The 27,380-nt window shown below is 35.0% G+C and overlaps 5 protein-coding genes and 8 non-coding genes across 14 annotated transcripts; 4 read left to right on the forward strand and 9 right to left on the reverse strand.

Moving 5' to 3' along the window:
• Positions 1-3,446: 3,446 nt before the first annotated feature.
• On the reverse strand, positions 3,447-3,776 carry T10B10.12. The gene has a single exon (NR_072679.1). It is a non-coding gene; the product is annotated as an Unclassified non-coding RNA T10B10.12 (non-coding RNA).
• T10B10.11 lies at positions 3,531-3,792 on the forward strand. Its single transcript, NR_072680.1, has one exon. It is a non-coding gene; the product is annotated as an Unclassified non-coding RNA T10B10.11 (non-coding RNA).
• A 131-nt stretch (positions 3,793-3,923) lies between these two features.
• T10B10.10 lies at positions 3,924-4,070 on the reverse strand. Its single transcript, NR_072681.1, has one exon. It is a non-coding gene; the product is annotated as an Unclassified non-coding RNA T10B10.10 (non-coding RNA).
• A 164-nt stretch (positions 4,071-4,234) lies between these two features.
• On the forward strand, positions 4,235-7,185 carry T10B10.4 (Glycine N-acyltransferase-like protein). Of its 2 annotated transcripts, NM_001029731.6 has the most exons (8): positions 4,235-4,373; positions 4,436-4,525; positions 4,575-4,652; positions 4,709-4,775; positions 5,226-5,369; positions 5,419-5,495; positions 5,799-5,969; positions 6,589-7,185. In NM_001029731.6, the coding sequence occupies exons 1-8, from the start codon at positions 4,252-4,254 to the stop codon at positions 6,731-6,733; spliced, it is 894 nt and encodes a 297-aa protein (NP_001024902.1). In that variant the 5' UTR covers positions 4,235-4,251; the 3' UTR covers positions 6,734-7,185. The 2 variants fall into 2 exon arrangements, 1 of the variants encoding a protein (NP_001024902.1); NR_002426.1 differs by lacking the exon at positions 4,709-4,775 and having other exon boundaries at positions 4,252-4,373; positions 6,589-6,733.
• Positions 7,186-7,197: 12 nt separating this feature from the next.
• Positions 7,198-8,495, reverse strand: phat-6 (PHAryngeal gland Toxin-related). The gene is made up of 5 exons (NM_078124.6): positions 8,253-8,495; positions 7,742-7,904; positions 7,552-7,693; positions 7,410-7,499; positions 7,198-7,363 (listed from the first exon to the last, which is right to left on the reverse strand). The coding sequence occupies exons 1-5, from the start codon at positions 8,423-8,425 to the stop codon at positions 7,317-7,319; spliced, it is 615 nt and encodes a 204-aa protein (NP_510525.1). The 5' UTR covers positions 8,426-8,495; the 3' UTR covers positions 7,198-7,316.
• A 163-nt stretch (positions 8,496-8,658) lies between these two features.
• T10B10.15 lies at positions 8,659-8,792 on the reverse strand. Its single transcript, NR_072682.1, has one exon. It is a non-coding gene; the product is annotated as an Unclassified non-coding RNA T10B10.15 (non-coding RNA).
• A 1,202-nt stretch (positions 8,793-9,994) lies between these two features.
• On the reverse strand, positions 9,995-13,264 carry snt-7 (C2 domain-containing protein). The gene is made up of 11 exons (NM_078125.6): positions 13,115-13,264; positions 12,966-13,067; positions 12,765-12,915; positions 12,286-12,462; positions 12,146-12,238; positions 12,033-12,097; positions 11,028-11,145; positions 10,873-10,978; positions 10,660-10,817; positions 10,311-10,381; positions 9,995-10,213 (listed from the first exon to the last, which is right to left on the reverse strand). The coding sequence occupies exons 1-11, from the start codon at positions 13,246-13,248 to the stop codon at positions 10,138-10,140; spliced, it is 1,251 nt and encodes a 416-aa protein (NP_510526.2). The 5' UTR covers positions 13,249-13,264; the 3' UTR covers positions 9,995-10,137.
• A 1,654-nt stretch (positions 13,265-14,918) lies between these two features.
• On the forward strand, positions 14,919-15,002 carry T10B10.14. Its single transcript, NR_072683.1, has one exon. It is a non-coding gene; the product is annotated as an Unclassified non-coding RNA T10B10.14 (non-coding RNA).
• T10B10.t2 lies at positions 14,929-15,000 on the reverse strand. Its single transcript has one exon. It is a non-coding gene; the product is annotated as a tRNA-Gly (tRNA).
• A 50-nt stretch (positions 15,003-15,052) lies between the features above and the next one.
• T10B10.13 lies at positions 15,053-15,200 on the reverse strand. The gene has a single exon (NR_072684.1). It is a non-coding gene; the product is annotated as an Unclassified non-coding RNA T10B10.13 (non-coding RNA).
• Positions 15,119-15,190, forward strand: T10B10.t1. Its single transcript has one exon. It is a non-coding gene; the product is annotated as a tRNA-Gly (tRNA).
• Positions 15,201-23,400: 8,200 nt separating the features above from the next.
• On the reverse strand, positions 23,401-27,371 carry famk-1 (Extracellular serine/threonine protein kinase CeFam20). Its single transcript, NM_078126.5, has 9 exons — positions 27,196-27,371; positions 25,854-26,133; positions 25,550-25,759; positions 25,407-25,499; positions 25,213-25,325; positions 24,997-25,150; positions 24,805-24,947; positions 24,207-24,503; positions 23,401-24,097 (listed from the first exon to the last, which is right to left on the reverse strand). The coding sequence occupies exons 1-9, from the start codon at positions 27,287-27,289 to the stop codon at positions 23,943-23,945; spliced, it is 1,539 nt and encodes a 512-aa protein (NP_510527.1). The 5' UTR covers positions 27,290-27,371; the 3' UTR covers positions 23,401-23,942.
• H03A11.13 (uncharacterized protein) lies at positions 27,312-27,344 on the reverse strand (the record flags this gene model as incomplete). The annotated part of the gene is made up of 1 exon (NM_001361828.1): positions 27,312-27,344. The coding sequence occupies one exon, from the start codon at positions 27,342-27,344 to the stop codon at positions 27,312-27,314; it is 33 nt and encodes a 10-aa protein (NP_001348810.1).
• Positions 27,372-27,380: the final 9 nt, after the last annotated feature.

Consider the following 27,380-nt stretch of genomic DNA (forward strand, 5'->3'; position numbering starts at 1 on the left):
AATTGCACTTCAAAATATAAACTTTTGTTTGAACATTTCAAGAGGGCGCGGAAAAGTTTGTACCCATATTTTACTTTTCAAAAATGCTAAACCTTATATTTGCACACAACAACAAAAAAACAAAAACAACTAGAAAAATCTTTAAGCCTCATAAAAATTCTAAATTTATATTTCATGAAAAGTTAAAAGATGTGTCATTTCACGTGGTTTCAAAGTGCCTCATTTTGGTTTGATCTCCGAGAAATGCGGGAGAAGAGACTTAGACTTTTCAATTAATTTTGCATGGTTGAGAGCGTGCTGACGTCACAATTTTTCTGGGAAAAAATTCCCGCATTTTTTTGTAGATCAAACTATATTGAGACATCCTGACACCTCGTACCCTTTGCCATTCCGTTTGTGTAGAAAGTTGTGTTGAAAATTTAGTAAACTGGTGTTTAAAGTTTCAATGTATAATACAAACTATTTAAATAGTCACATTAGTTTTTTTTTACTACGGTAATGCAACCCAATCACACAAACCCTTGGCGTGGTCATACAAAAAGGAGAGTTATGGTTCTGTGTTGTACCGAAATCTGAAACTCTGCCTTTTCAAACTTAAAATGGCCCAAAACCACCAAAATTCGTTATGAGGCGTTTTGAAAATTTCTCAAAAAAAAGTTATGGCGGTTCAAAGTTATGGAAAAAAGGCCCATTTTCAGCTAAAATCAAAAATATTGCCAATTTCTCGGTTTCGCAGCTTCTGGAACTTTGTTTTTATTTAATTATCGCTTTTTAATAAATACTGCGTTTATTCGTTGATTTAAGTACATTTTCGGTCAGTGGCGCACAAAAATATAACTTTTATTAATTAAATAAAAATCAAGTTCCAGACACTGGCACCGAGAAGTTTGCAAAAGTGTTAATTTTAGCGGAAAATGGACTTTTTTTCCAAAACTTTGAACAGCCATAACTTTTTTTGAGAAATTTTCAAAACGTCTCACTACGAAACTCGGTAGTTAAGGGTCATTTTGGGTCTAAAAAAGCAAAGTCTCAGGTTTCGGTACTTCACTTTTAAAAATTGCCAAAATGACTTGTCAGAAACTTCTCAACTTATTGAAGATGGTTCAAATTTTTTTTTGAAAAAAAAACACCCTATTAAGCTTACAAATTTGTTCCTGTTGCAGCAGACGAAAGTGATTTTTATTAAATTTTTATTGAATTTTACATACATCGAAAACTTATCTAGCTTCTGCTTGCACATTCAGGTAGGTCTAGTCAATAGGTACCTATTAGTATGTATCTATTAGTATGGCCTCCGTGGTAGACTGGCGCAGTCTATTACACTTCGGACACCCTTTCAAAATTAGTACCGCACTCCCCACTGTGCAGCCATACTAATAAAAGAAATACGGTAACCAATCTTCGTATAGAACACTCCGTGAAATTTGTGAAATTGCTCAGTATTACTATTAGTATCAGGATTACTTGATGCGATACGTATTGCTATGTATATAAAATAGTTCTACAAAACTTGACAAGTTCACATTGAAATATCATCGAAAAGAGCACACTTTTACAGCTCGACGCAATTTTTACCCTTAAAAAGCTTTTTGCATAAATATGATTCTCAAAAACTAAACCCGCAAATCGTGACGTAAGTGGTTTTCGTGCTGAACTTTTTCTCAGGGACCGGAAGCTCAAGCTGTTGCAGAAACGTTTTTATGGAATTTGTGAACATAAGAGTTTTTGGGGCACTTTTCTTTTTAAATTGGATATGGAAAGTTGTTGACTGTGGTTTAATGTTAAAATCGATTTGGGCATCAATGTAGTTTGCAGTCGTACCAGGGGTGTGCGGCGAATCGAATTTTTCGGCGAACGGCTAATTCGGCGAACGCCGGTTTTCAAAATTTTCGGCGAACGGCGAATTCGGCGATCGCCGATTTTTGAAATTTTCGGCGAACGGCGAATTTAGCTCGGCGAATTTGGGAAAATTTCGGCGAATTCGCCGATTCTCGTACGGCGAATTTGGCGAAATTTCGGTGATTTTTCGGCGAACGGCGAATTCGGCTAAAATTCGCCGAATTCGCCGAATTAGCCGTCCGGCGAATCCGGCGAATTCGGCAATTCGCCGCACACCCCTGAGTCGTACCAACAAATATTACAGTATATTTTTGAGAAAAATACACAAAAAGTATACTTAAAGTTGCTTAAATTTTTGTCGTACGGCATTTTTAAAATAGTCAAATTATAATTGTAATAATAGTTAAAATACAAAGATTCCAAAAATTAAGCTTTGTTCAAAAGTTTGCAATTGAACAAGCACAATCTCTAAACCAGGATTCGTCTTATTTTTAATCCATTCCAATATTAGTTTTAGTTTCAATATGTCAAGAGAGCTCTTTGTTTCAAGTAGATTTTCTACAGAATAGAACATATATTTTCCACTCCAATAAGCAGTTTCGAGTTCAAAAATCAAACTTAGAAGTTCAGATGGTTATTTGTTTGATCATTTGTTTTCCACTTTAAAATATTTGAGTAAATTCATTCATATAAATATTAACTTAAACTTTTAAAGTATAAGATTTCCGTTAGGTTGTTTCAAAAAGAACACGCAATGTGAAAAAGTCACTTCCCTGATCTTTCGAAAAGTGCAGACCTCTAGACAGCCTTGCCTTACGAGCCTAGATCGGCTTCATTGGACTTTCATGGACATTTTTCACCAAGAATGAGTTATTGAGGTTTTGTCAACCATAACTCCCATGACTTGTCCCTGCGGATTTTCTTTTGTAGGAAAACCACATGACTAATCCAGAAAATTCGGTGAATTGTAATCTATTCTCTTGAATTGCCTGTTAAAAAGTATTATCTGAAAAATAAGCCAATTTAGTATCATTATTATAATTCTGGATGTTTTGAATTCTACTGATTGTTTGATTTCGAAACGTCATGTATCACCTGCTTCCGTTTCACGATGTCTGTAAACAAGAGCATATATAGATGAAGTTCCCAGGGGATATATGTATATGATTTTGACGTTTTATGTTTGGCTTCCAAAAGTTTTGGATATTTATTCGGATTTTTTTGTGTCTTTAAGAATTTCAAATGTGGGCTACTTCTTTGCTCTTCTAAAAAGGAGAACAAGGCGGAAGAAGAAGAAAAAAAAAGTCAAAAACAAAGAAAAAAGAACGACATCTCAGACACTCCAAAAAAAACTATCCGGCCAATTTGTTTTCCTCGATTTGCTTCCCATTTCATGTTCTTTCTCTACAACTCCAGTTTCATCGAGTTGTGTTCGGTTCTACGTCAAAAGACTAGAGCTCAGAGAGCCGAAAGTGTCATCTTCAAAGAGACAAGACGCAATCTTTTGTCAAAACTAGGGAAAGATAGAATGAGCAGCAGGATGAGAGGGTAAAAAGAAAGCGCAATATAGAGATACAGACCGAGAGAAACATTTTGGACTAATGGGCCCCCCCGTCGTTGCAGAGATCTTTTTGCCTCCCCTCATAGGCTCACGGTGGCGTCGAGAAAATAGTGCGTGTCGTGGAAAAATTGCGGGACTAAGAGAGAGAGGGAGAGAGGGAGAGAGAGAGACTACTGAACGGCGAAGAAGAAACGCGAGAATCCGGGGAGAGCCCCCTAGCTTCCTTCGAGCTTCTCCACAAGTTTCGCGCTCTCTCACGCCCAAATTATCCTCTGCCGGATGCTCTCCGATCATTGCGCACTATTTTCGCGGACTGTGAGTGTGCATCTCCACTCTCTCGCGTTTTTTCAAAGATTGCACAAAACCAGGAGTGTCGGGTTGGACCACCTCCTCTGAGCCGGTGCCTTTTCGCTTATGTATGTGTTTTTTGTTGGTTCGCTTCTGGATCTGCTCTTTTCTTTCTAGAGGTTATGTTTCTGAAAAAATTCTAGGTTTACCAGTGCTCTCGTTTTTGTTTCTTTTTGTTTGTCTTTTCTGTCTTTTCTTTTTTTCTTCTTCAGCTGAAGAAGCTTCTGGAAGCTGAGGAAGTGAAAACTTTATTCAAAAACTTCTGCGTCCCCTCCTCCCCCGACCGCCCATAAGCCCTAAGCACAACACATTCATAGGGGGGGGGGGGGGGGGGGAGGGCCCCGCCCACTAGCTCTTCTCTTGCTTCTTTATTCTAGACGACACAGCTGCTTCTCAGTTTTTTCTCACTCTCTTACTTTTCATTCTAGATAAGATACATTTCTAAAGTTTCTCCTTGTCCTTCAAAACGCTTTTTTTTACTTTCAGAAACTGACCAAGACAAGATGAAAGCGACTTTGATCGAAATCACCACACGAGAGAATCTGCGCAGAGCTCAGGCTCAGTGCTCTCGCCATGTCAGTGCCATCTACTTTCCATTCTCAATTCATACTCAGCTGGAAGATAGGTAAAGATAATTGATAATTTGGTTTTGAAATTTTTGAAATTTTGCTTTTATTTTTATTTCAGCTTCCCGGAGAGTCCAGTACGAGTTTTTGTCTATCCAAACATCTCCCATCCGAAAATGTTCTTCATGTTCAAAGACAACGAGTTCATCAAGTAAGTTGCACGCTTCAGACTAAAAGCCTAAAACTATCAATTTTTCCAGGCCAACGCTGGCGCTGGCTCAAGTTTCGGGAACAAGCATGAACCGCCTTGAGCTCATCGACCTAATCAATGAATTCCGGTAAGTCCCCCAAGCAATCTAATCAATTCCTCATTCCGGTCGTCTCTATTGCTCAGAACACGTGTATTCGGCGCCAAGCGTCAACCTCATCTTGTGATTGCCGAGGAACACCTCATTAAAATGGTTCGCTTAAGCTTGTAAAAAATAAATAAAATGGGTTTGTTGTGAATTCACAAGTCGGCAAAAACACACAACAAACGCGTGTCTTTTCGTAATACTCTTTGTAACACCGTGTGCTCTGTTCTCTTATGAATTCAAACATATTCATTTTCAATTGCTTATACCAGATGACAGTTTTTTTAAAAGTTAATGTTTTGTAAAAAGGCACTGGTATAAAAATGATTACACAGGAAAATTGTAACGTACAAATTTCATATTTTCAACAAAAAAAAACTGTAATCGCAATTCACCTGTGTACCATTTGTGGATTAAACAAATAAATAAATAAATAAACATTGCTAAGCTTTTCAGGTGTTCAGAGGTAAGCCATAGTAATTTAGCACACATCCTTGACGAGACCAATCAAAATTTGACCCATAGCTCTTTACCCCCAACAACTCTTCTTTATTTCAGTACGGAGTCGCCATGCGCCTTTCTTCCAGCGACTGGACTAATAATGATCTCAGACTCTCTTTGTTCTACATGACAGAGTCTCAGAAAAAGCTTGCCATGACCACACCATTGCCTAATGTGCCACATGGGTATTATTACGACGAGGTGGGAATATTCTTCAGATCTTTGAAAATAATAATGAAATATGTTTCAGATTGAGCCAACCGAGGAAGCTGAAATTGTTAACAACACATGGAAGCATGCAGGTGCTGGCGATCTTGAGCAAACAATGTAAGAATCGGTGTAGGACAAAGATCGAGTGTCAAAAGAAGAGAGAGGGGGTGAATGTGAAGAGGCGAAAAACTATGACGTGGTGGTGCAAACTTTAAAATGAAATTCCAATCATCCCAGCTCTTTGTTTGTTGTCCATCTCGCTTAGGGAAAGTGCATCGGCGATCTTTGAAGATTATGTTGTCATTTTTTTGTTACACACAGAGAACCGCCATCCCACACGAGTGTAGAGAAAAGAGGTGGACGAGAGTCGATGACGCAACGCTGGGACCTCTTTTAAAATATTCATAAAACATATTTCAGGGCCAAATTGCTTCGATTACCTTCATCATGCGTCCGTTTCAACGGGAAGCCGGTTGCATTTGAAATGATCGACCCGGCTGGATTCTTCAACAACCAATATGTTTTCGAGGATCATCGCCGCAAGGGACTCGGAAATGCAGTTGAGATGGATCTTATTCACAAAACTTTAAGGTATCAAACTTTCGGGCTTTTTTTATTTAGAACGTTAGAAAGATTCAAGTAAAGGTTAACTCAATAAGCGTGCATTTAAAATAACATGTTATGTCCGAATGTTCAATAAGTTTTTAGAAAAGGATAAACAAAAATAGCTAGGAAATAACAAGCTACAGTAATCTCAAGCGATGCCATAGAAGGCAGAAATTTGATTTATTACAGAAATATTTCAGTGGAAGCATAAAATCTGTCATAAATCTTTGAAATTTATCTATATACTGCATTTCTAGCCGGTGTAAAGAAAGGGTTCAAAAGTACAAGAAAATTACTACGTGCAATTTACACCAAGAATTTGGAAAGTATGTAGGTCAGATTGTTTCTTATATTAAACCTCAAACCAGATTTCTTCTTTTTTAAGTTTATGATTCCTGTATGTAGATGGGTACTTAGAATGATAGTTGATTTGAAGATCAGTAGTTTAGTACCTAATCAAAGACCATGAGATGCACTTAACATTGCTGTGGGGGTAGTGAAGCGATATCGGTCCAGAAACAATTTTGAAAAAAGTTAGACAATTCTGGCATATCGATCAATGTTGCAATTTGAAAATCTTTCCAAATAAAACGAGATATTTCAGCATCGGGTTTTCACCATTCAAAACGGTTGCCAAGGACAACAAAATTGTCTTGGACGCTTCAATTGCCAACAAACTGTGGACAATGTGGAGCGACGAGGATGGAAATGCAAAGACCATCGTTTTCCAGACTTGGCGTTGTGACTAACAACCACATTAGTATTTCCACATTTATTTTTCCATCATATTGATGGTCCGAATTTACCATATTGGTATACAATTATTGTTTTTTTCATGTGTAGATCTTCTATCTAGGGCATACCCTCTCACCCACCCATCCCATATTTGTACCTTCATTCCAACCCGATTACTTTAACAATACTTAAAACTATTTTAATAACTATAATAATAATAAATCGAGCTAACTTTTTTTTGCTTAAAAAAGTTAGTTTTTCCTTTAAATCTAAACACATTCTTGTTTTTTTTCTTCATTTGTTAGTTGAGCCACCCTCTCTCTTTTTCCACATGTTTGAGCTTTTATTTCTATTTCTATTTCTCCTTCTTTTCTTGTAATTAAACTTTCCAAGTTAGAAATCAGAACTGCTGATAGAAAAGATAATAGAAAGAGAAATACGAAAAAATAAAAATGCACGTTCTGAATATTGCTTTTTTCCCACATACAACAAATACACAAAATTCCCAGAAAGAAAATTTATTCGAAAAACAATTATCTCCCTTTTCCCATTCCCCACAATCCCACAAGAAACTCGATGACATCAGGAGGCGCCGGCTCAGGAGAAAAACGCAGTCAAAGCAGCTGAGGACGCGAGAAGGTCGCCTGGAAAATGAACTTATGAGGCTTAAGCGTTAAAACGTTTCCCCACTTCCAGTTGTGCAAACTTTGCAAGTTCTCGGGCATAAAGCCTGGACAAAGTCGACTATGGAGTCACGCAGTTTTGGGCAATCCTTGCAGCCTTAAAAAAAAGAGAAAAACGAATTAAAAGTAAATCCATGCGAAAACTCTACTTCGGCACGTCGCTTTTCGTTGGCAATAAGATTTTCCCACCAGTGGATCTAAATATTGTCTAATCAACGGAAGTGACTCTCTTATAAGTGGCAGAGATTCACGGATCAATGGAAGGGACTCTTTGAGTAGTGGAAGAGCATTCTTAAAAATATTTTTTTTAAAGTTAAAGTTCCAATATAAAATTGTTACTTTGAGGTTCTGCTCATCGAAAACTGAGGAAGAAGATGACGAGCCAGATCCCTCAACAGCAGATCCTTCGGCAGATCCCTCATCTCCTCCGTTTGAGCCTAAAACAAGTGGAAGACCGGATTGGATCAGTGGCAAAGAAGTTTCAAGTGCAGGAAGTGATGAGCTGGAAATTAATTTTATAGTCCGTGTGAAACTTATTTTTTATTTCAAAATATGTTTTATTGTTAGTTCAAAAAGTAGTTTGGAATCTCAATAATACGACTCTCAGGAAGGCGCTACTCTCGCCCGCCCGCCTCACACCACGCCCCACACTCCCACCGCCCTCACACCATCGCCCTTCTATGTTGCACACAGCTATAGTGACGCGAGGTCCCATGTAGCGTCGGTTGCAGTACACAGAGTGTTCTCGAGTGATCTTTTCTTGCCTCGCCTTTGTGGAAGGTCCTACTCTATATTTTAAAGTGTTATACTTGTTTCTAAGAAGTGCTCAACATGTTGCTGAAATACTTACCTATTCAACTGTTTCGAGAGATCGCTGATAACATTAAAGTGATACTCCAAAACGCTCCCAATACAGATGGACTGCAGACTTTCACATGTAGACAACAAATCGACACAATCTTCAGCAGCTTCTCCTACAGTGAAAACAAGGAAGAGAATTGCGACCAGCCGACAAGCCGTCATTTTCAATAAATGAGTGTTAATCCATTTCCTAAAATGTTTGCACAGACTGTAACAGTATCAAACGCAACTCTGCAGTGTTTGACTTTTCGTTACGTTATATATCCGCGTCACACAATTCACACCTTTTTCCCGACATCGAAAAATGGCAATTAATTGAATCAAATTATGGAACTATGCAAACAAGTGATGTCAAAGATCAAGTCTAACACTTTTATAATTCTCGGCATTTCCTTCGATGATCAGCACATGACAGAGAACGTGGAGACGGGTATTAGATTACTTGTTTCCCGCGTCGGAAACAAGAGAAGACAAGTTAACGAGCGCTGAATTATTGAACGACGTTTGAACGAAAAATCTGTGTTTTGCTTAGGTTTTTTGAATGTGGATTTGCAGATGTTGAGGGTTTCATTTACAAAATTTAGGTTTTGAAAAATATGTAGGACTATACAAAAAATTGCAAAACTGACAAAGTAATGCAATTGGAAAAGCAGCAAAGGCCAAGTTTTGGTTTTGTGTGCTGTAAGTTTTAAATTGCATATTAATGAAGACCGGGTTCCATATAAATTTGTCGGTGTTTGTAATTAAACCTGTTCAAAAGCGAATGTTTAGAAGTTTAGAATAACCATAAAATTTTTTTTCTTAAATCGATACGAGCAATTGGGGGCGTTACCTGTGGCATTTGAAAAATTACTATTATGTTGAGCTGTGATCTACAAACCTACAGCAGAAAAAAGCAGAAAAAAAGTTGATCTAAAATCTTTCCAGAGCATTGTTTCACTACGCTTGAGATCCGTAAAATTGCCTCAATTGTGAATTTACACAGGATTCTGGTAAATGTAAGAGTATCTACACGTGGAGTCAGAAAGTCCCATTTCGCTTTGATCTACGAAAAATGCGGGAGAAGAGAAACAGACATTTCAACTGATTTTGCATGGTTAAGAGTGTGCTGACGTCACATTTTTTCTGGGAAAAAATTCCCGCATTTTTTGTAGATCAACCCGCAATGAGACTTTCTGACACCACGTGTATCTAGGTATTTAAGTTTATTTGAGAAAATTGTATATTCTTGAACAAATCTTAACCTTTTTTACCCAACTCTGTCAAGAAAAATGGCCTGAAAATATTCCAGCTATTCATTTCCAAAACGTTCAATCAGATCAAAATAAAGCTAATTTTTTCTACGAACAAAATTTAAAAAAAAATTAATTCAATTGGCATAAGTTCATTTTCTGAGGACGCCTCACATTTAAGAAGTTTACAGACACTTGGATGGAATTTCAAGTCAAGACAAGGATCTATTTATCTTATTTATTTCCCTAGTGTCAGGAACTCAAAGTACAAAGTTTATTATTTTTATTTAAAAAATTTTAAAATATGTTGTTAAGGCTTCTTGGCATTTATATTTGCTCACATCGATTTTCCATTCCAATTTGATCCTTGGTGATTCTGTTTCGTTATTTATTTATTGTTTTAAGAGATCTCTGTTTATGATCTTTCAATTGTTATTATTTTCTTCTCTGAATTCCTCAATTTTCTATATGGGGCTTCCCCAACATCGTACTTTTCAGACATACTGCATACTTCATTACACCTTCGAAGTTTCATTTCTCAACATATTTCAAAATACAACACAAACTCAAATATTAATATCCAAATCCGAGATTTATCCGAAATTCGTTCCATTACAAAAAAAAATGAAACAGAAATCGTTGTCAGGGCTGTTCAAACGGATACCATCTTGCCTGCGATTTCTCTTCGCGGATAATTGCTCTCCATAAGTCTTTACACCTGAAAATTTGTAACAGGTGATCAAACATTGTGGGTAATTTGAGTTGGAAAGAAAGAGTGAGGGGGAAAGAGAAAAGAGAGAAATAATGAAACAAACTTGTGCAATGGCAATTGCATCCGGGACAGGGTGCGTGATGCGATTCCGAATGTGCCGGTTTCAGTGATCAACTGGAAAAAAAAATGTTTGAGTTAGAGGGTCAAGAGACTTTTCTTCTTAAAGGTGGAGTAGCGCCAGTGGGGAAATTGGCCCCAAAATGACCAAATATCACAATAAAACTTTTCAAAAAATTTTCGAAATTTTTTATTCACTGTCAAAAAGTGACAATTGCACAGTTTTTGCCACTCATAATTTTGGAAGTTGAGCGAGAAAAAAAAAATTTTCTACATTTTTTAACTGTAGACGAAATCTCCACTAAGGCTACTCCAGCTTTAATCAATTCACTCACTTCCACTGTGATAAACACTTCACATAATGTGTGCTTTGGTATTGAAAATGTCAGACATTCATTGAACTGCACTGATCTCGCCGCTTTCTTCAAGCTTGTTTTTTTCTTTTTCAGCGGCTTTTCTTCTCCGTCTAGAAGTGTTACCCGGAGCGCCACATCTGAAAAAAATAAACAGAGCAATAAAATCCATTTGCCCTTTTCCTTTCGACTCACTTCCTCCATTCCTAAACCTCACATTCCTCACTTTGAAAATGTTCATTGTGAGTCGTTGTGCATGGGAAAGATAGGATAACGCGAACAGAACCTGCCCGTATCCTTTCTACAAAAAAGTTCAAATTTCATTAGCTTAATTCACACAAGGTTCTTACATTTTCTCCGTCTTCGTACGGCAAGACTTCCGCCCAGAATAATGTAGGAAGATCGTGCTCAAAGTGCTCATTTATTCTGCCAAGTGTCAACCAGCAATACCCAACACATTCATCAACACTGGAAAAAAACGGGTAAAAATTGAAGACAGGTTGGAATTTTATATGTTTGTGAAATCTATATACTGCATCGTTGTTGAATACTGTTTCAACAAAAGAAAAAAAGCAAAACTAGATCTCGATCCTTTTAGCAAATAAAATTTCTAGAAGCGTGTGAACACATTTTTCAACAGTAACACGTTTACTGTAACTGAAAATTTTTCATGTGGACAGGTTTCCGAAAACTTTTAAGTTTGATCGACATCTACCATTTCCGAATGGTAGAACTCCTATTGCTAAGGTTAGCTCTCGGCCCCAGTTTGTCGCCTTCGCCGGCTAATGAAGCGCCTCCAACAGCTGCAGCAATGCATCTGCATGTATAGTGCGGCGCGGAACCCCGAATGTGTCGATCGCTTCCAAATAATTTTTCTTTCGCGCTACGTTGCGCAAAACAGTGTTGCATAAACTACGGTGTGCAGCCGTAAATCCTCATCACGCAAACACCGGAGTTCACGGCAAAATGCACATCCCGGCGACCGGCGGTAGCGAAGGCCGGCCGGCGTAGGGCCAAGAAAATCGCTGCGAAGCCGCTAAATTAGCTATCGAATGTTTTCAATAGTGAATCGTTAAATTACAACACTATGAAAATTCTTATCTCGGTCATTTTTAGAATATAAAAAAAGTAGAAAAAAACAAAAGTTCTGTCAATTGGCAATTTTTGTATAGAGCGAACGAGAACTTAGACATAAGGTGTCAAAATGAATGAAGAACTCTTAGCGGAAATACGCTATACATATTAGATAGTGTTCTGAATATATTTTGAACCGTTCAATCAATAAAATATTCTAAACATTGATCAGTATTTTTCTTTATAAAACCACTATCAACATCATGAATACAATAATATACCTGAATTGATCATAGTCGTAGACCATCACCTCCAGACGGCATATGCTGACTTGCTGTGATGTTACCTGGATAATAAATGGGTTTATTCTAAAACTAACGATTTTATTTCTCACCGAAAAATAAAAATCCTCATTAATAAGAGGGGACGCCGTTCCGTTATACGTCTTGGTTTGATGATCAACGTTTGGCTTTTTAGAGTCCGGGATCTGCAAAGTACCATTGATTCAAATTCACTGGTTCCGTGACAACAAACCTCCAAGGAAACTTTCATGAACGGATTTGGCAGATCATCTTCCCGCTTAGTGGGTAGATCAACTGCTTTGACTATTGTCACTGTTAATAGATTTAAGTTGACATCATGACTGACGCTAAGCTGAATTGAGCCAACTGCGGACATTGTAACTGAGCTACATGCAGATTCGTCACCCGTCTGGAAATGTATAAACATTGAAAATATTGAAAAGAGCCCTGAGGAGGGATGTATAAAATATCCCAAAACTTTGGTATGACGTTTGAAGAAGACCTTCCAAAGTTGGAATGATATTTTTCTCAAATTTGTTTTGCCTGATTAAAGTTTGACTAAAGTCTATGGAAACATTTTCAATGAAACATTTATGAAAGTTTACAATTATAAAAGAACATGTCACCACTTTTTTGATGCATCATATTTCTTCATATTTTCATTTGCCGCACCGGAACAAAAATTTCATTTCTGTTTAATTATGTATTTACCGGAAACTGATAAAGTCCCCTATCAAACTGATTCTGATGAAGATTGGAGAACATGCTCCTGGCGCCTTTTTTCGCTTTTGGAATCATAAACAAACTCGTCAGATCACCCTTTGGAATGCTACTAGTCGATGGAAAACTTTCTCCAAGTTTGCTAAAAAAAATAATAGAAAAGTTGAAAGCAAATAACAAAAATAAACTAACGATTCTGGATTCGGAGTTGCGTCATCTGTATTAGTGCGATAAATGGTGGTACATCTTAGATGTGTTGGGTTTTGGCCCATATCAAGCACGTTTTGATCATACCTTGAAATTAAATTTTAACGATTTTAAATATGCAATTTGACGCTTACCAATTAAGTTTGTTTTTAGTTTTGACCAGGAAAAATGATACGAAAAGCACAACAATCACCACAGTGGCGCATAAAACTATGAGGAAGTTTTGCTCGGTTATTTCAAGGTTTTCCAACACATCTGGTATCTTCATCACCCTGAAAATTGACATGAAATGAACGAAAATATTAGATATTTCAGAAGCGAGAGTGTAAATTGAGAACATTAAAAGGGTCATATGCATTAAAAACGCTTGCTTCATTACCCGACACGGGTAAAATAAGCATCATTTTGACGAATGAACTGACATGTTTCAGTAGTCGGTCAGAATACTGCTGTTTCATGGAAAAGAAAAATCGTCATTTCGGAAGAATTGACAAACTCGGGGGAATATATCCACCTACGATATTGTTGTTTGGATCAAGAAGACCTATAATTTTATAATGTTCTGAGAGATTCAGAGACACTAACAAAGAAAAATGTAGAGTTTAGTTTGTACAATAAAAAACTGAAAATTGAAGTTTTTGAATAGATTATCTGAGAATGGAGCATTTGAAAAGTATTGAATAATAGTTGCTACTCATCGTATAAAGGTGGTGTAAAATTGTCTGACAATACCAAATTTCGTAATGAAACTTATTGAAAACTTCTCAAAAAAAAGTTATGACAGCTCAGAAAATGGCCTAAAATTAGTTAAGATTTGAAATGTTATTGGCTTGTCAATGTCGCAGCGGCTGGAAACAATTTGTTCTGAGGCCACCGTCGAATTTTAAGAAAACATGTCAATTATGTAAATTTTTACAAAACCGTTACCTAGTAGCCGAGTTCAACTTTTGTCCACTTTTTTCGAAATATGGCAACTTACCCGCACATTGATAGAAATTTAGAAGAATCTAAAGTACTTTGGAGTATTTAGTTAAAAATTTTTCTCTACCAATTTCAGTCTACTTTGCCTAGAAAAAATACATAGAAAAAAATTAATAAAATAAGCGCTTTGCTTTATTCCATAAATTAATATTTTCAAAATGTGTTTGTTAGTTGCTATAACTTAATCAGAACAACTCCACGAGTTTTAATTCGTCATTTAGAAAATTTTGATTCAAAAGTTGAAATTCAGGTGTACTGCGTAATGCAACAGTTGTTTCACTAAAATTTTGCAAAATCACGCAGCACGCAGCTGAACATTTTTAGGTATCCTAAAGTATTTTTTTTAATATGTAAAAGTTTAAAAACCATGAATTAGTTACTACATTCCTCTCAAATGATAACTTTTTTTCCAAGAGGATCATCATCTTGATGCGAACAAATTTCCCCAAAATTGAATTCCCTCACGTCATCATAGATATGAGTAAGGAAGAGAGGAAAGAGCAAAACCTAATTTCCCTTTATAGGAAAAGTATCAGTGTCATATAATACATGTCAAAAAAAATGCGCAAAAAATAGGGATATGAATTCAATTTGATAAAGGAAAAGAGTTTCTACAAGGATGTAGAAGGCATATATGCTCTGATGTTTGTTGATTTGATAAAACATAATAAGAAACCAAACGGGGAAACCAAAGGAAACATAACAAACATAGAAATTTCCCATCGAATTAGTTTCGTTTACTTCTTGATATTATAAAATAAAATTCTTTGGTGTGAGAGATTAAAATGGACGTGATGATGAATTATGTGTACTTTTGTAAAGTAGTAATGGGATAAAGAGTCTACTCCATTTTTCATAATGGAAAATTTCTAATTAACGTTCGTGAGTTCCCAAATATTTGGGTCGAATGAAGTTATATAACTTCTGTGTGGATACCTAAAAGTAAAAATTTTTGATAAAAGGTTTCTGCGTTCGGGGGGAATCGAACCCCCGTCGAATGCTTGGAAGGCATCCATGCTGACCATTACACCACGAACGCATGACTAAACAATGCCTGGACGCAGGACAAGAATACATTTCCCGGCAATAATGCATGTTTGACGCAACTTTTTCTGCGTTTTTTCGAGATGTCCGCGTATTCAGGCAGAGTCTTTCGTGCGTTCGTGGTGTAATGGTCAGCATGGATGCCTTCCAAGCATTCGACGGGGGTTCGATTCCCCCCGAACGCAGAATTGTTTTGTGTAAATTTGTCTTCAAAATCCAACTTTCTTTATCCAATTTTAAACAGAAAATTCTTAATTACCTTTTTTTCTAGTTTAAAACCACAAAAGCTCAAAATTGCTTTTGAAGAGATTTTGTAAATTCTGAAGAGCACTAAGTGAGCCAAGCTGTGCTCCTTTTTCAAATTTGCCTGAAAATGGAAGAAACTAAAAATTGAGCAGCTCTTAAAAATTAGTATTCTCCTGTGAAACTTGAGAATTTTAAAGATGATATCACTCATGTAAAGTTGTAAGTTTGAAATGACACAGTAGAATAGTAAAATTAGAGCTCATAAAAAAGCACAAAATGACGTCAATTTTTCCTCATATTCGTATTATGAAAAACACCGAGTATTAGGGTAAATTACTCGTGCTGATTACATTTAAAGTACCGTTAAGTGTCTGGAAATTGCATCGAGCAGCTCTGTGTTCAAAAAAAATTAGGAACAAAAAGAAGACCAAAATGTGAAGGTCAAAATTTAAGGCTACAATATAAATACTAATTTTTAAATTTTAAACTCATTTTTGATTGAAAATTAGAAATATTGTGAAGTTTGGCTCCGCCCATGTAAAAATCATTACAGAAATTTTATGAACCCAATAAGGGGTATGTCTTTTCTATTAGACACAAAATCATTCTTCTGGAATTTATTTCGAAGTTCAATAATACCCAAGCAAATAACAAAACGACTTGAAAATTCCAGACAATTTCCGAATTCCAGCCGCAAAAAAAAACAGCACACCAAATCCGAGTCTCAAAAAAAATCAAAACAATATGCTAACAAGGAAAAAAAGAACCGAGCTGTGTAGTGAGTAACTTTTCGTTACAAAGTGTGACCCAATTTTCACTACCAAAAAAAAGAAAGAGAGAGAGACGGAAAAATGCGAGCAATGGAAGTGGGTGGAGGCAATGAAAATAATAATAATATTAATAATAAAACTATAGGGAATTGAGAATATAGGTATTGGTTATAGGAATGTGAATTTCAGAATACACACAACCTTGGCCGGAAATGGAGAAAAATAGGTACCTAGAAATGTGCAATTTTACTAGTAATTTAATCATTTTTCCAATTTCTAATTATATGTTTTTCTACTTGGAGGTGTCTCTTCCTAGTCTAGTCCTCCTTATCCCAGACAATCCTTGTACTTCTGAAAGTGAAAGGAGAGATATTTTCAGTAAAGATATACGCTAGAAAAACAAACAAAGCTATGGTATTCAATGGAAAAAAATGTTTAAACCTTGTTCTATTAGCATTTTCCAATCTCCCAGACACTTCCATATGTATGTGAAAATGTTTTGCGAAGCTTGTACGTTAAAGGCGGTGTAGTGATTTTTTTATTGCTTTATTAGACTTAAAATTGTTCGAAAACACCTCATTTAATAATGAAACTTCTTGAAAACTTCTCAAAAAAAAGTTATGGCGGATCAAAAATTGGCCTAAAATTAGTTAAATTTAAAATTTGACCGACTAGTGAATGTCGCAACGGCTGGAAGTTGAGCTGAAAATCATATATATATATATATATATATACATTTATATATTTATATATAAGTTGAAGACGCAAGATAATTACATTACATACTCAACATTTGACGGTGATTTCAAAAAAAATGTTTCCAGCCGATGCAACATTGACAAGTCGGTCAAGTTTTAACTAATTTCAGGCCATTTTTTGAGCCGTCATAACTTTTTTTTTGAGAAGTTTTAAGAAGTTTCATTATGAAATTCGGTGTTTTTAGGCAATTTTAAATCTAATAAACAATAAAAAAATTTGACTACACCACCTTTAATGAATACAAACATGAAATTGTCTCATTTTGTTCACTGAGAGCGATGTAACAAATGCGTTTTTAGAAAATGTTGAATTTTTTATTTCAGACAAGTATTTTCACTTTACAATATTCAAGAGTTCCAGTAAAAACGAAAAAAAAATCTTCAGTTGTTTTTAAATATTTCCCAAAATTCAACGAAACGGGATTTCTAATAAACTGAGCCAAAACTCACGAAATACAAAAATATCAATTAATTTTTTTCTTAATAATTGGTAATTTCAACCAAATTCAACCACTTTCACAGAAAACAACACAAAAAAAATAGTCTCAGACCAGACCTAGCTTCATTAGACAAAATACTCAATTCTCAAGGACTCCCAAAAACATTGGCGAAATGTCATCTTGTAGACCGCCTTTTATATTTCATAAAGCAATGAGCCTCAGATGTTTTCCATCTGCAGCGTATAATTGGAAGAGAATGACAAAAAGAGGAAAATCGTACTAGTTTTATCATTATTATTTTTGCGTTTCAAGAACTGCAATAACCGTGGGATAGGGTGAGATAGAAGACAAGACAACAGCTGCGATTTCAATGAATATTATGCTTGTGTGCAAGTAGTTACTAATTGATAAAACAAATTGAACATCTAACAAAAAAATGACCACTTAATAATTTAGTAATAAAGCTATTTGTTACAGCTAGCAAAGCCCCTTCCCTCTGGAGCGAAAGGCTTCTCGGACAGGTGGTATTTTGCTTTTTGGAATTGAAAATTGCAGTTTGCGGCGCGTTACTTCATTTTCGTATAGTTATGGGTTTTTGTTTTCAGACTGTGTTCACAGAATCAAAAACTAAAACGGAAAACAACACGAAATTTATCAATGAGAAACTAAGCAATTGTCAACAACTAATAAATGAAATCATAATGAACAAACAGAAAGCCTTAAAATTTTTGAAAATATTTTTAGGGTGAAAAAAAAAGGAAAGGTATTAAAACATTTATTCCAACTTGGCAAACACGAAACTTTTTTCGAATAACTAAATATCGATAGAAATTTTATATTTCTACAAAGAAATATTTATATGTAGTAATTTTTAAATTTCAAAAGCAGAGACTATACGAAATTATTCAGATGGTCCTCAAAAATTTATAGTAACGTTTTTTTATTGTAGTGGTACAATCAAATTAAAAAAAGATAATTAAAAAAATAAATTTTTTGTATCAATAAGGCCCATTTAAATTCCTTTAATTTTTTTAATAAAAAAGTTGAAAACGTAATCAGAATTTAAAATTCGTGAAAAGCAAGCATTTTTTCAAAAGATTTCCAGCTACGTTTACACTCCGAACGAAAACGTTTTCATGATTTTTTTTAAAGTTTTACTATAATACAGGGTGGTCCATAAGTATGGGCCACCGTGTTTGAAAATAAAATTTGAAACAAAAAACTAATTTGATAATAAAATTTAAAACAACAATCTTAAAAGCTATGTGATAAAATCAATTCAAACTCTTCTACCACACAAGTGAAACTTTCTTCTAATCACAGTGCAAAAAAAAAGAAATAGGAAAGATTCTTGCATTCCACGCACGCCTCTATCCTCCCATTAATTAAAATTCTAGCGTTTTCGGTGTGGAGTTCAATTGAATAGAATACCAACGAAGTTTGAGCCCTACTGCGCAGGGGCCGGATGAAAAGCGTGATGTCCTTTTATATTCGTATAAAAAAACGGAGCCTGGAACTTGAAACTCGTACTTTAGCACTATTACTACTACTAAATAGAAAAATGAAGCTACAAAAAGTGGGTACTGCTGTTATCCAGAAAATTCTTAGTTGGACTAAATGTTTTTCTCTTTTTTTTTAGGAAAAAAAAGAAACTGAAAATGCATAGTTCCTGCTAAAAAACCCGCCCAATTCTACAATTTATATTGAAAACCACAAACGACGCGATTTTCTTGTCAAACATTTGGAGAAAAAAATTTGCTTCCGGGATGCTTCTATTTTCAGAAATATGCCCAGTGCACATGAAAATTTCTAAAATGGGATTTCATACTCTCACCGAGTATGTGCTATAATTATTCTACAAAATAATGATTTCATGTGGCGTGGGCATTACGCATTTGGAAATTTATTGGTTTTCCAAATGTTTTATTTTTTAATTTTTGAAATTTCTTTGAAAGGTGGGTCGCGGGTTGAGTTGTGTGTTTTGTGTTTGAAATCAAATTTCTTGTAATAAAGGAAGGATAAAAAAACGAACCGTTCTTCAAGTGCTATGGGCTGCGGATCTGGGAGTCAGGTACACTGGTGCCTAACCGGGGACTGTGGCCGATAATCCAGTCCTGAATTGCTTCACTTCCCAATAGAGGCCGGATAAACCTAGGGGGTGAGGCCGGACTTGAACTCGGGACCTCCAGATTACTAGCGGCCACCACTACCGACTGAGCTATCCTGCCCCTATATGTGTTATATTTTACATTTTGAACGCAGTACGAGAATGTTTATTTTTTGCCAATTTACTATTACCTTTTTAAAACTATAGTTAATCTTCTCATATTTTCATGGCCTAATAGTTCTAAAAAGGAAAAGGTGACTCTGAACATCTCCATATTAATTCTAGCTTTTCAATTTATTACAGGCACTTCGTTGCAATGCAAGTTTTAGGTTAGTGGAGAATGATCTACATAAATTTAACAATCATTTGTTCAGCTTAATACTTTTTCAATTTTATTTCCCAGCTGGCTCGACTCATTCATTTGTTATGGAGAATAGATAGAAGAAGGAAAAGAGCACGATGCCACGGAAAACATTTCTACTTTTCTCTTTTCGCTACTGCAGCAGGCGCAGCTGAAAATAGGAAATTATACGATTTCAGTTGAATGTGGGTTGTGGCGGTTTCTGTTGTTTTTGTTTGTATTCTGATAATTAATGAAAAGTAAAAATATTGGTTTTAAATATTTTTTGGTACTCCATTTGTTTAAATATTTTTTAACTGTGATTGCAAAGCAACAAAAAAAAATGTCGAAAAGTGACAAATGAGAAAAACACACAAGCTGACATTAGAAAAAAAATTGAAATTGAAAATAATGAATAAGAAGAAGAAAGCAAAAGAAAAAAGATCCCAATGCCATTGGAAAATAATTTTTCTAACGCGCATTGCTTCGCTTCAATGATCTTCAATGTTTAGCATATCATGCGCTTTTCAATAAAATCATCCAGAGCAAAAAAACGAGAAAATGAGGTGGGATACTAGTAGAATTGAAAATGAGGGAACGAGGTGTCTAAACGGAAGGAGACTAAAAACGAATGAAGGAGGCGAGAACTGACCAGAAGAAATATGGATAGTGGACTCAGAGATGGATGAAGTCGCATTTTAAGCGTGCTCAAATACTATAAGATACATATATACAGCTGAGGAGGTCTATGATCCTAAGCGGATTTTCAAAGTTTTTAAGGTACGCAGGCACATTGAGATTAGAAATACGCTTTTTCTCAGCAATTAGCTTATTTTTTCTTTTGATATTAATTTGGAGAGTACAGTAATTGGAGTTCGATACAATTGAAATAATCAAGGAACTGCAAGAAAAAAAGTGATTTTCCAATTTTAAACATCTCATGGAAATTCGGTATCTACTTTTTTTCTGTATTGTATTTTTTGCCGGCGTTTTCCTTTAAACCTCTGAGGAGCCTAATTAAATTATTTTTTCGCGGAAACATTAAAAAAAAAGGTGGTGTAGTCAAATTTTTTATTGCTTTATTATACTTAAAATTGTCTGAAAACACCGAATTTCATAATGAAACTTCTTGAAAACTTATCAGAAAAAAGTTTTTGACGGCTCAAAAAATGACCTAAAATTAGTAAAAATTTGAAATATAAAATGCAATTATCTTGGGTTTTCAACTCGATTTAGGTATTTTAAAGTCGATGGACGAAGAGATTAAAAACAGTTTTTAAACCAAATCTTTTCGTCCATCGACTTTATATCACCTAAATCAAGTTGATGTTCTATACCCAAAAGTTGACGGTGATTTCAAAAAAATTGTTTTCAGCCGCTGTCTGCGACATTGATAAGTAGGTCAAGTTTCAAATTTTAACTAATTTTAGCCCATTTTTTGAGCCGTCATAACTTTTTTTTGAGTAGTTTTCAAAAAGTTTCATTATGAAATTCAGTGTTTTCAGACAATTTTGAGTCTATTAAAGCAATAAAAAAAATTTGACTACACCTTTAAAGTAAAATTGCAAGGTGCAGGGGTGCGTGGCAATTCCTGACCGGCAATTCTACAAGACGGTTGGGCATGTTCCCCCGATATGTTTCATTAAAATTCCATGATACTATATAGAAAAATATTTACTTTATTTGAAAATAATTTTTATTCGACTTGCAACAACCGATAAAATGTTCAAAAATTGTCCGAATGTTGAAAACTGCCGTTGAAAATTGCCGTTAATCTTTTGGCAATTTTTGCGGGCAGTTTTCAACATTGAGACTATTTTTTAAGTTTTTTCCAATTTTTTTGTACTAAAACACCAGTTATTTTCCAATGTAGCAAATATTTTTCTATATTGTGTCATTAAATTTTAATGAAAAATATTAAGAGAGATGCCCAACTGTCTAAATTTGTAGAATTACCGGTGGGCAATTGTCGCGCACATTTTATAGTTTCAGATCCCAATTTCTCAGAAAAAAAAACTATTACAACACTTTCAAAGCAACTACACTATATAATGCAGTGAGTGCACTCCAGCCGAGAACGGCTATTCCAGGAATAGTCAATAGATAACATTTTTAGCTTTGTGGGAAAAAAATTGTTTTCCAATAATCTATGCCAAAAATAAATCAAATATTAAAAAAAATGAAAATGTCTGTTTAAACTTTTCCACGAGCACATGCATTCTATTTCTGGAGTTAATCAACGTGGTCATTGCAACTTTGCTCTAGTTTCTCGAATTTGTCATTTTCAGTGGTCCGTGAGATTTGTCATAATTCTCTCGAAATAATTAAAAAGTCTGTGGAACAATGAGAAGGTGCTCAGAAATCATGAGAAGAGATGTGAATCATATTTATTTTTTTTATGGCAGCAGGGGTTCTACGATAGAAAATTATCCAAATAATATCAGGGGTTTTGCAAGAATATAGAACCTTGATCAGAAAAAAAGTGCAAAACAGAAACAATTGAAAAATGTAGACTGACATGAGCAGTCATACGAGCACTAACTCCGTTTTTAATTTATAATTGTGCTTAAAACATAATAAATTGTAGGTGCAAATCTATTAATAGACCAAATAAATTTCTTTAAAAGTATAATTTTTGAGTTCCTTGTATTATTGCCACACAATAAAAATTCTAGAATTAAGAATTTGATAATATTATAATTTTCAGAAATCATGTTTTTACAGCAACTGACCTACTAAACTGAATATATTTAACTGAATTCCTAATTTTTTTCAATTATGTTTTTACTAGCGTTTTGTGCTTTTGTTATTTTTGAATTTAAGTAAAACCACATTGTCACTTTACAAAACGGGAATAACACTGTATTTTTTCCTAATTCGTCGTCTTGAAATTTGAATTTTACTTCCAACTGTCGTTTGACTTTTATTTAAAAATTATACGAGCTTTTCATGACTAGAAATAAAACATTGCTCTAAAAATTAAATTAAATTAATTAAAGGTGGAGTAGATTCATAAATTTTTTCGCTCTAAACGACAGAAAATAACCGAATGTAACTGTAAAAAAATTTAAAAAAATTTTCTAAATGTTTTAATGATTTTTTCAATTTTGAAAAAAATCTAAGAAACGGCCGAATTAAATTTGAATTCTCGCGCAAACGAGTGACGTCATTTTTAATATTTTTTCGTTTTCTGGCTGAATGCATTTGTTTTTCATGATTTTTTCTTTAGCATTTGATTAGAAACACCGTTTGTCAATTTTTAAATTACTTTTCCGTAAAGCGGAAATTTCAAAATCAACCTAATAATCGACAATTTTAATATTTTTTATAATATTTTTTTAAAGAAAAGTGTTCGAAAAATTGACTAACAGAATTTTAACTCAAATGCAGAAGATGAAATCAAGGAAACCTGGTAAATTAAGCCAGAAAACGCGAAAATATTGAAAATGACGTCACTCATTTGCGCGGGAATTTAAATTTAATTTGGCCGCTTTTTTTAATTTTTGCAAAGTTGAAAAATCATAAAAAATTTTGAAATTTTGAAATTTTTTTTGAAATTTTGAAAATTGTTAGCAATATTGAACAGTTATATTCGGTCATTAGGGTCCACTTTTTGTCAAAATTTTAATTACTTGAAACTAAAATTTTTTTAAAAAAATTTTAAAAAATTCCTTGAAACTTGATCTCTGAAAATAACAATTCCTGTACTGGAAATGAAAAAAAAAACACAGAACAATTTAATCACAACATTTATGATTCGTCCTGAAAGTAGAAAAAAAAACAACCGATTTGACAAGAAATGGAGCACTGCAGCCACATTGCTCAGCGAGAATTATATACCCAGTAAGTTTGCGTCTTTTGATAAAAGAAGTATGATATTCAATAGGAAAAAAAAAGAAATGACAAAAAAAGAGCTGAGAATATATAATCATAATATTCAACAGAAATTCTACACAAAACAACTATCAGGTTACTTTTCAAATTCTTCGAGAAATTTTTTCGATATTATAACACCGATTTGTTTTTGATTTGACCTACATAATATGACCCTCATAAATGAATGTTTGACCAGAGAGAAACCGTGGAGCGATGGATGGGATACCTTCTTGTGGGTTTAAAAAACGGGGGGAAGTGAAAAGAAAAAATACAACAATAACAGAGAGTGAAAGAAGCTCGAGACCCGAATGCAACGCAAAGAAACATTGAAGTTTAAGAGGGAAATTTAAAATGCTACTACATGACCTTGGTAAAATTGAGAAGACCTAACGAATGACGACTAAACAGTTTTCTTATCATCCTTCTTATCCTGATGCTCCTCGCTTTGCTCTTCGTCGTTTTGCTCGGCGTCTGAGACATCGGGGTTGTTGTACTCGGCAACTAGAACTTCGGCAACTCCCCGGCTTTCGAAGCATTCCAGTATGTGAGACATAACTGAAAATTGTTTTTTTTTCTTTAAGTTTTGTATTCCCAAATTGGAATTTTCACAGGAAAATATTTTTCAGGTTTTTCGGTAACCTTTCAATATAATTTCAATACTTACTTTTTGCTAACCGCCTTTCCATTGCCGGATAATGCTTATAAGCCAAAATCGGATGGGCTGGATCTTTCGATAATGACTCGTGTAGGGCTTTCGTCAGTGACTTTGGTGTACTGTAGAAATTCATAAGGGTCTGGAAAGTGGATGGACGTAGGATGCAGCATTGTCGGAGCGGGAGAATGATGTCGTCATCGTCAAAGTCAGATCTGCCAAATGCTCGACCATGGTCGAGATGGATCGCATAGGAAGGAAGATCGTTGAACACGTTGAAGGATTCGAAGTGATGACGGTCTTGGTTTCCTGGATGTTTGTAGTTTAGTCTTTGGTTAATAATAAAATGTTAGTAAACTTGTGGTAAATGTGCACCCGACATTGAACGAGGTCCATAAAAAGCACTGTGAGCAGCAAATTCTATATTGTACAGTTGCTGTCTTTCAATTACTCTCCTCATACAGAACAGTTATGAAACTTTAATACTCGTAGCACTGTCAGAAATACGAAAAAAAAATTCCGTACAGTTATTCTATATTTACCATCCATTCGGAGGGTGCAAACACCACCGGTTTTTTATGTTCAAAATTTGACAACTGCAAATTCTTACCTATTAAATAATCCAAAATATGAATATCAACCAGATCAAGTAACCTTCTTCCATGAGCATATTGTCGCTTGGTTTTCACCTTATCCGTGCAATAATTCATACTCGACTGCCATTCAGCTACTTGATTCTTTTTCGAGTAGGTTCTGAAAACAGTCTGCTAGCTATTTTATTATCCATCGGCCTTCAACCTACCGTCTATACGGACTCCTATTATGCTTCCGAGGAACTGCTGACTCGTCGGGTAAGAACACTTGCACACTGCCTTCCTTCATATCAGGAAGACCGCAAATTGCATGTGTCGTGTCGCAGTAATAATCGCATCGTGACACGAAGCAAAAGTTTTTGGCTGGAATTATTTTTATAAAATTGATGTGGTGAACAGGTTTGGTGTCTTGATGTCAACTGTACCTGGAGAGAAGAAGAAAGTCTTCTTGAGTTTTTTCTCTGCTTTTTCGAACAGCTCAGTTGTCATATTGAGAACTCGTCCAACGGTGGGGATTGCTCGTCGGAAGCCGAGCACTCTGAAATTCAACTGACCGATTTAAAAAAAAAAATTGATAACCATCTCTAACAAAAACAAATCCATTATTTAATCCACTAACCTGTCTAAATGGAAAGTTGCGATTTCTGCATGATGTCGTTCAAAATCACTGAAGTAGAAATGATTCGGATCCGATTCATAATCGCGTCCAAATCTGAAAAAGAAAGAAAACAACTATTTTCCGGTGTTCTCTGTTCATCAAACCTCATCGGCTTAAACACGGCCTGCTTATCGTTTTTGAAGGTGAACACAAATTTCACTTGAGTGCCTCCATCCATAATGTGCACGTGTTTGATGGGACTTGTGTTGAGATCGTGCAGCAAGTTGTCAATCATTTGATCATCCGAGTACACCGAACAACTTCCAATGTTTGAGTAGAACCTCTCCCAGTTGTCATCTTCCGGCACATTTCTCCTGAAACAGTGATGAGATTTTTTTTTGCTGGCAGCTGGTGTTAAAATTTTCATTTTCATTTTCAATTTTTGAAATTTCAAAATATAAAACTTACTGTTCAGACTTCTCCCAGAACTTTGAAAGCGTGATGTTCTTCTTGCACTCGTTCTGCCTTAACTGATCAAAATCTACATTTTTAGTGAGATCATAAAGTTTGCGTAAAGTGATTTTGTTAGATGAAAACAAGAAGTTGAATGGATCACTAAGATCCTTCTCGCCAAGGCTTGGAGGAATTGGCTGGTGTGGTAGACTATTTTGTCCGACTGGAAACAAGTCGGGACTCTGGTGGCCTACAGCTCGTGCTTCGTTTGATTGAGGTCCTTGTTTCCATTCTCCTGAAAATGGATGCAAGATTATTTAGGAGAAACCTTGTGAATGGTTTGTTTAAAACTATCAACTTAGTCATACAGGCCCAGAGTTTAATAAATATAGTTATCATAAGAACTGTTAGAAAAGAGAGATAATTGAAAGGTGGAGTAGCGCCAGTGGGGAAATTGTTAACAACTATTCCTAAAATGCCGAAATGATCGAATATCATAATAAAACTTTTCAAAAATGTTTTCTAAATTTTTTTATTTACTGTCAAAAAGTGGCAATTACTCAGTTTTTGCCACTTATAATACTGGAAGTCGACCAAAATTATTTTTTCCTACATTTTTTACGCTTTAATTTTGTTTTATTTATTAGGATTTAAACATTGCAGGGGTCGGAACATGCGACGTTGCTCCAGATTTCACCAAAAGCTCATATTTTTCAAAACTGTGGAAATTTGCCAAAACTTTGATCGGAAATTATAAAAAATCTAAAAATGTTTTGGAGTGTTTTATTATGATATTCGGTCTTCTTGGATCATTATTAGTGTAGTTAGACAATATCCCCACTGGCGCTACTCCGCCTTTAATATTATAAAGTTCGAATAGGCCTAGTAAAAATATTATCAAAATGGGTAAACTACGAAAATCTATATATGTAGAACGTTTCAGACTTATTAAAAATTGCAATCAAATTTTTGGCAAACTGCCAGATTTTCAAGAAAATACAAAGTTCATAAACATTTTTTTGTAATTTTTTCCAACGTGTCATTGTCAAAAAGTTTTCTACTACTTTTTTAATACTTTTCTAGGAACAATATAAAAACTTTTGTGGAAAAGTGTTGATTAAAATAGTATTCAAAGATGTCTAAAGTTTTTCCATTTTTTTCGGAAATTGAGATTTGATCTAAATTTTCATATAGACAATAAAGACAAAATTGTCACAAAACTCCCACATGTTATAGGCCACATTTAGGCATAGTTTCTCTCTTGTTTTATCGATTGCTATCGCCACTATTCCTTTCTAGCGAATTCAAATAATCATTTTCAACCAATAAACAACACATATACAATTTTAGAACTTACTTTCATAGTTGTCCTTGGAAAACGAGATTATAACCAGTGTAGCCGCAAAAACTCCGATCGCCAAAGTGAATAATCGCTTTATATTGCACCGCATGTCTTTCTGGACTTTTCTCGTCTCACTTCTTGCTCTTTGCTGGTTTCAGCTTCATCAAACGCCGGCTCCCAGTTTTGTGACACTGCAAAAT

The sequence above is a fragment of the Caenorhabditis elegans genome, chromosome X (assembly GCF_000002985.6).
Source record: "Caenorhabditis elegans chromosome X".
Taxonomy (NCBI): Eukaryota; Metazoa; Nematoda; class Chromadorea; order Rhabditida; family Rhabditidae; genus Caenorhabditis; species Caenorhabditis elegans.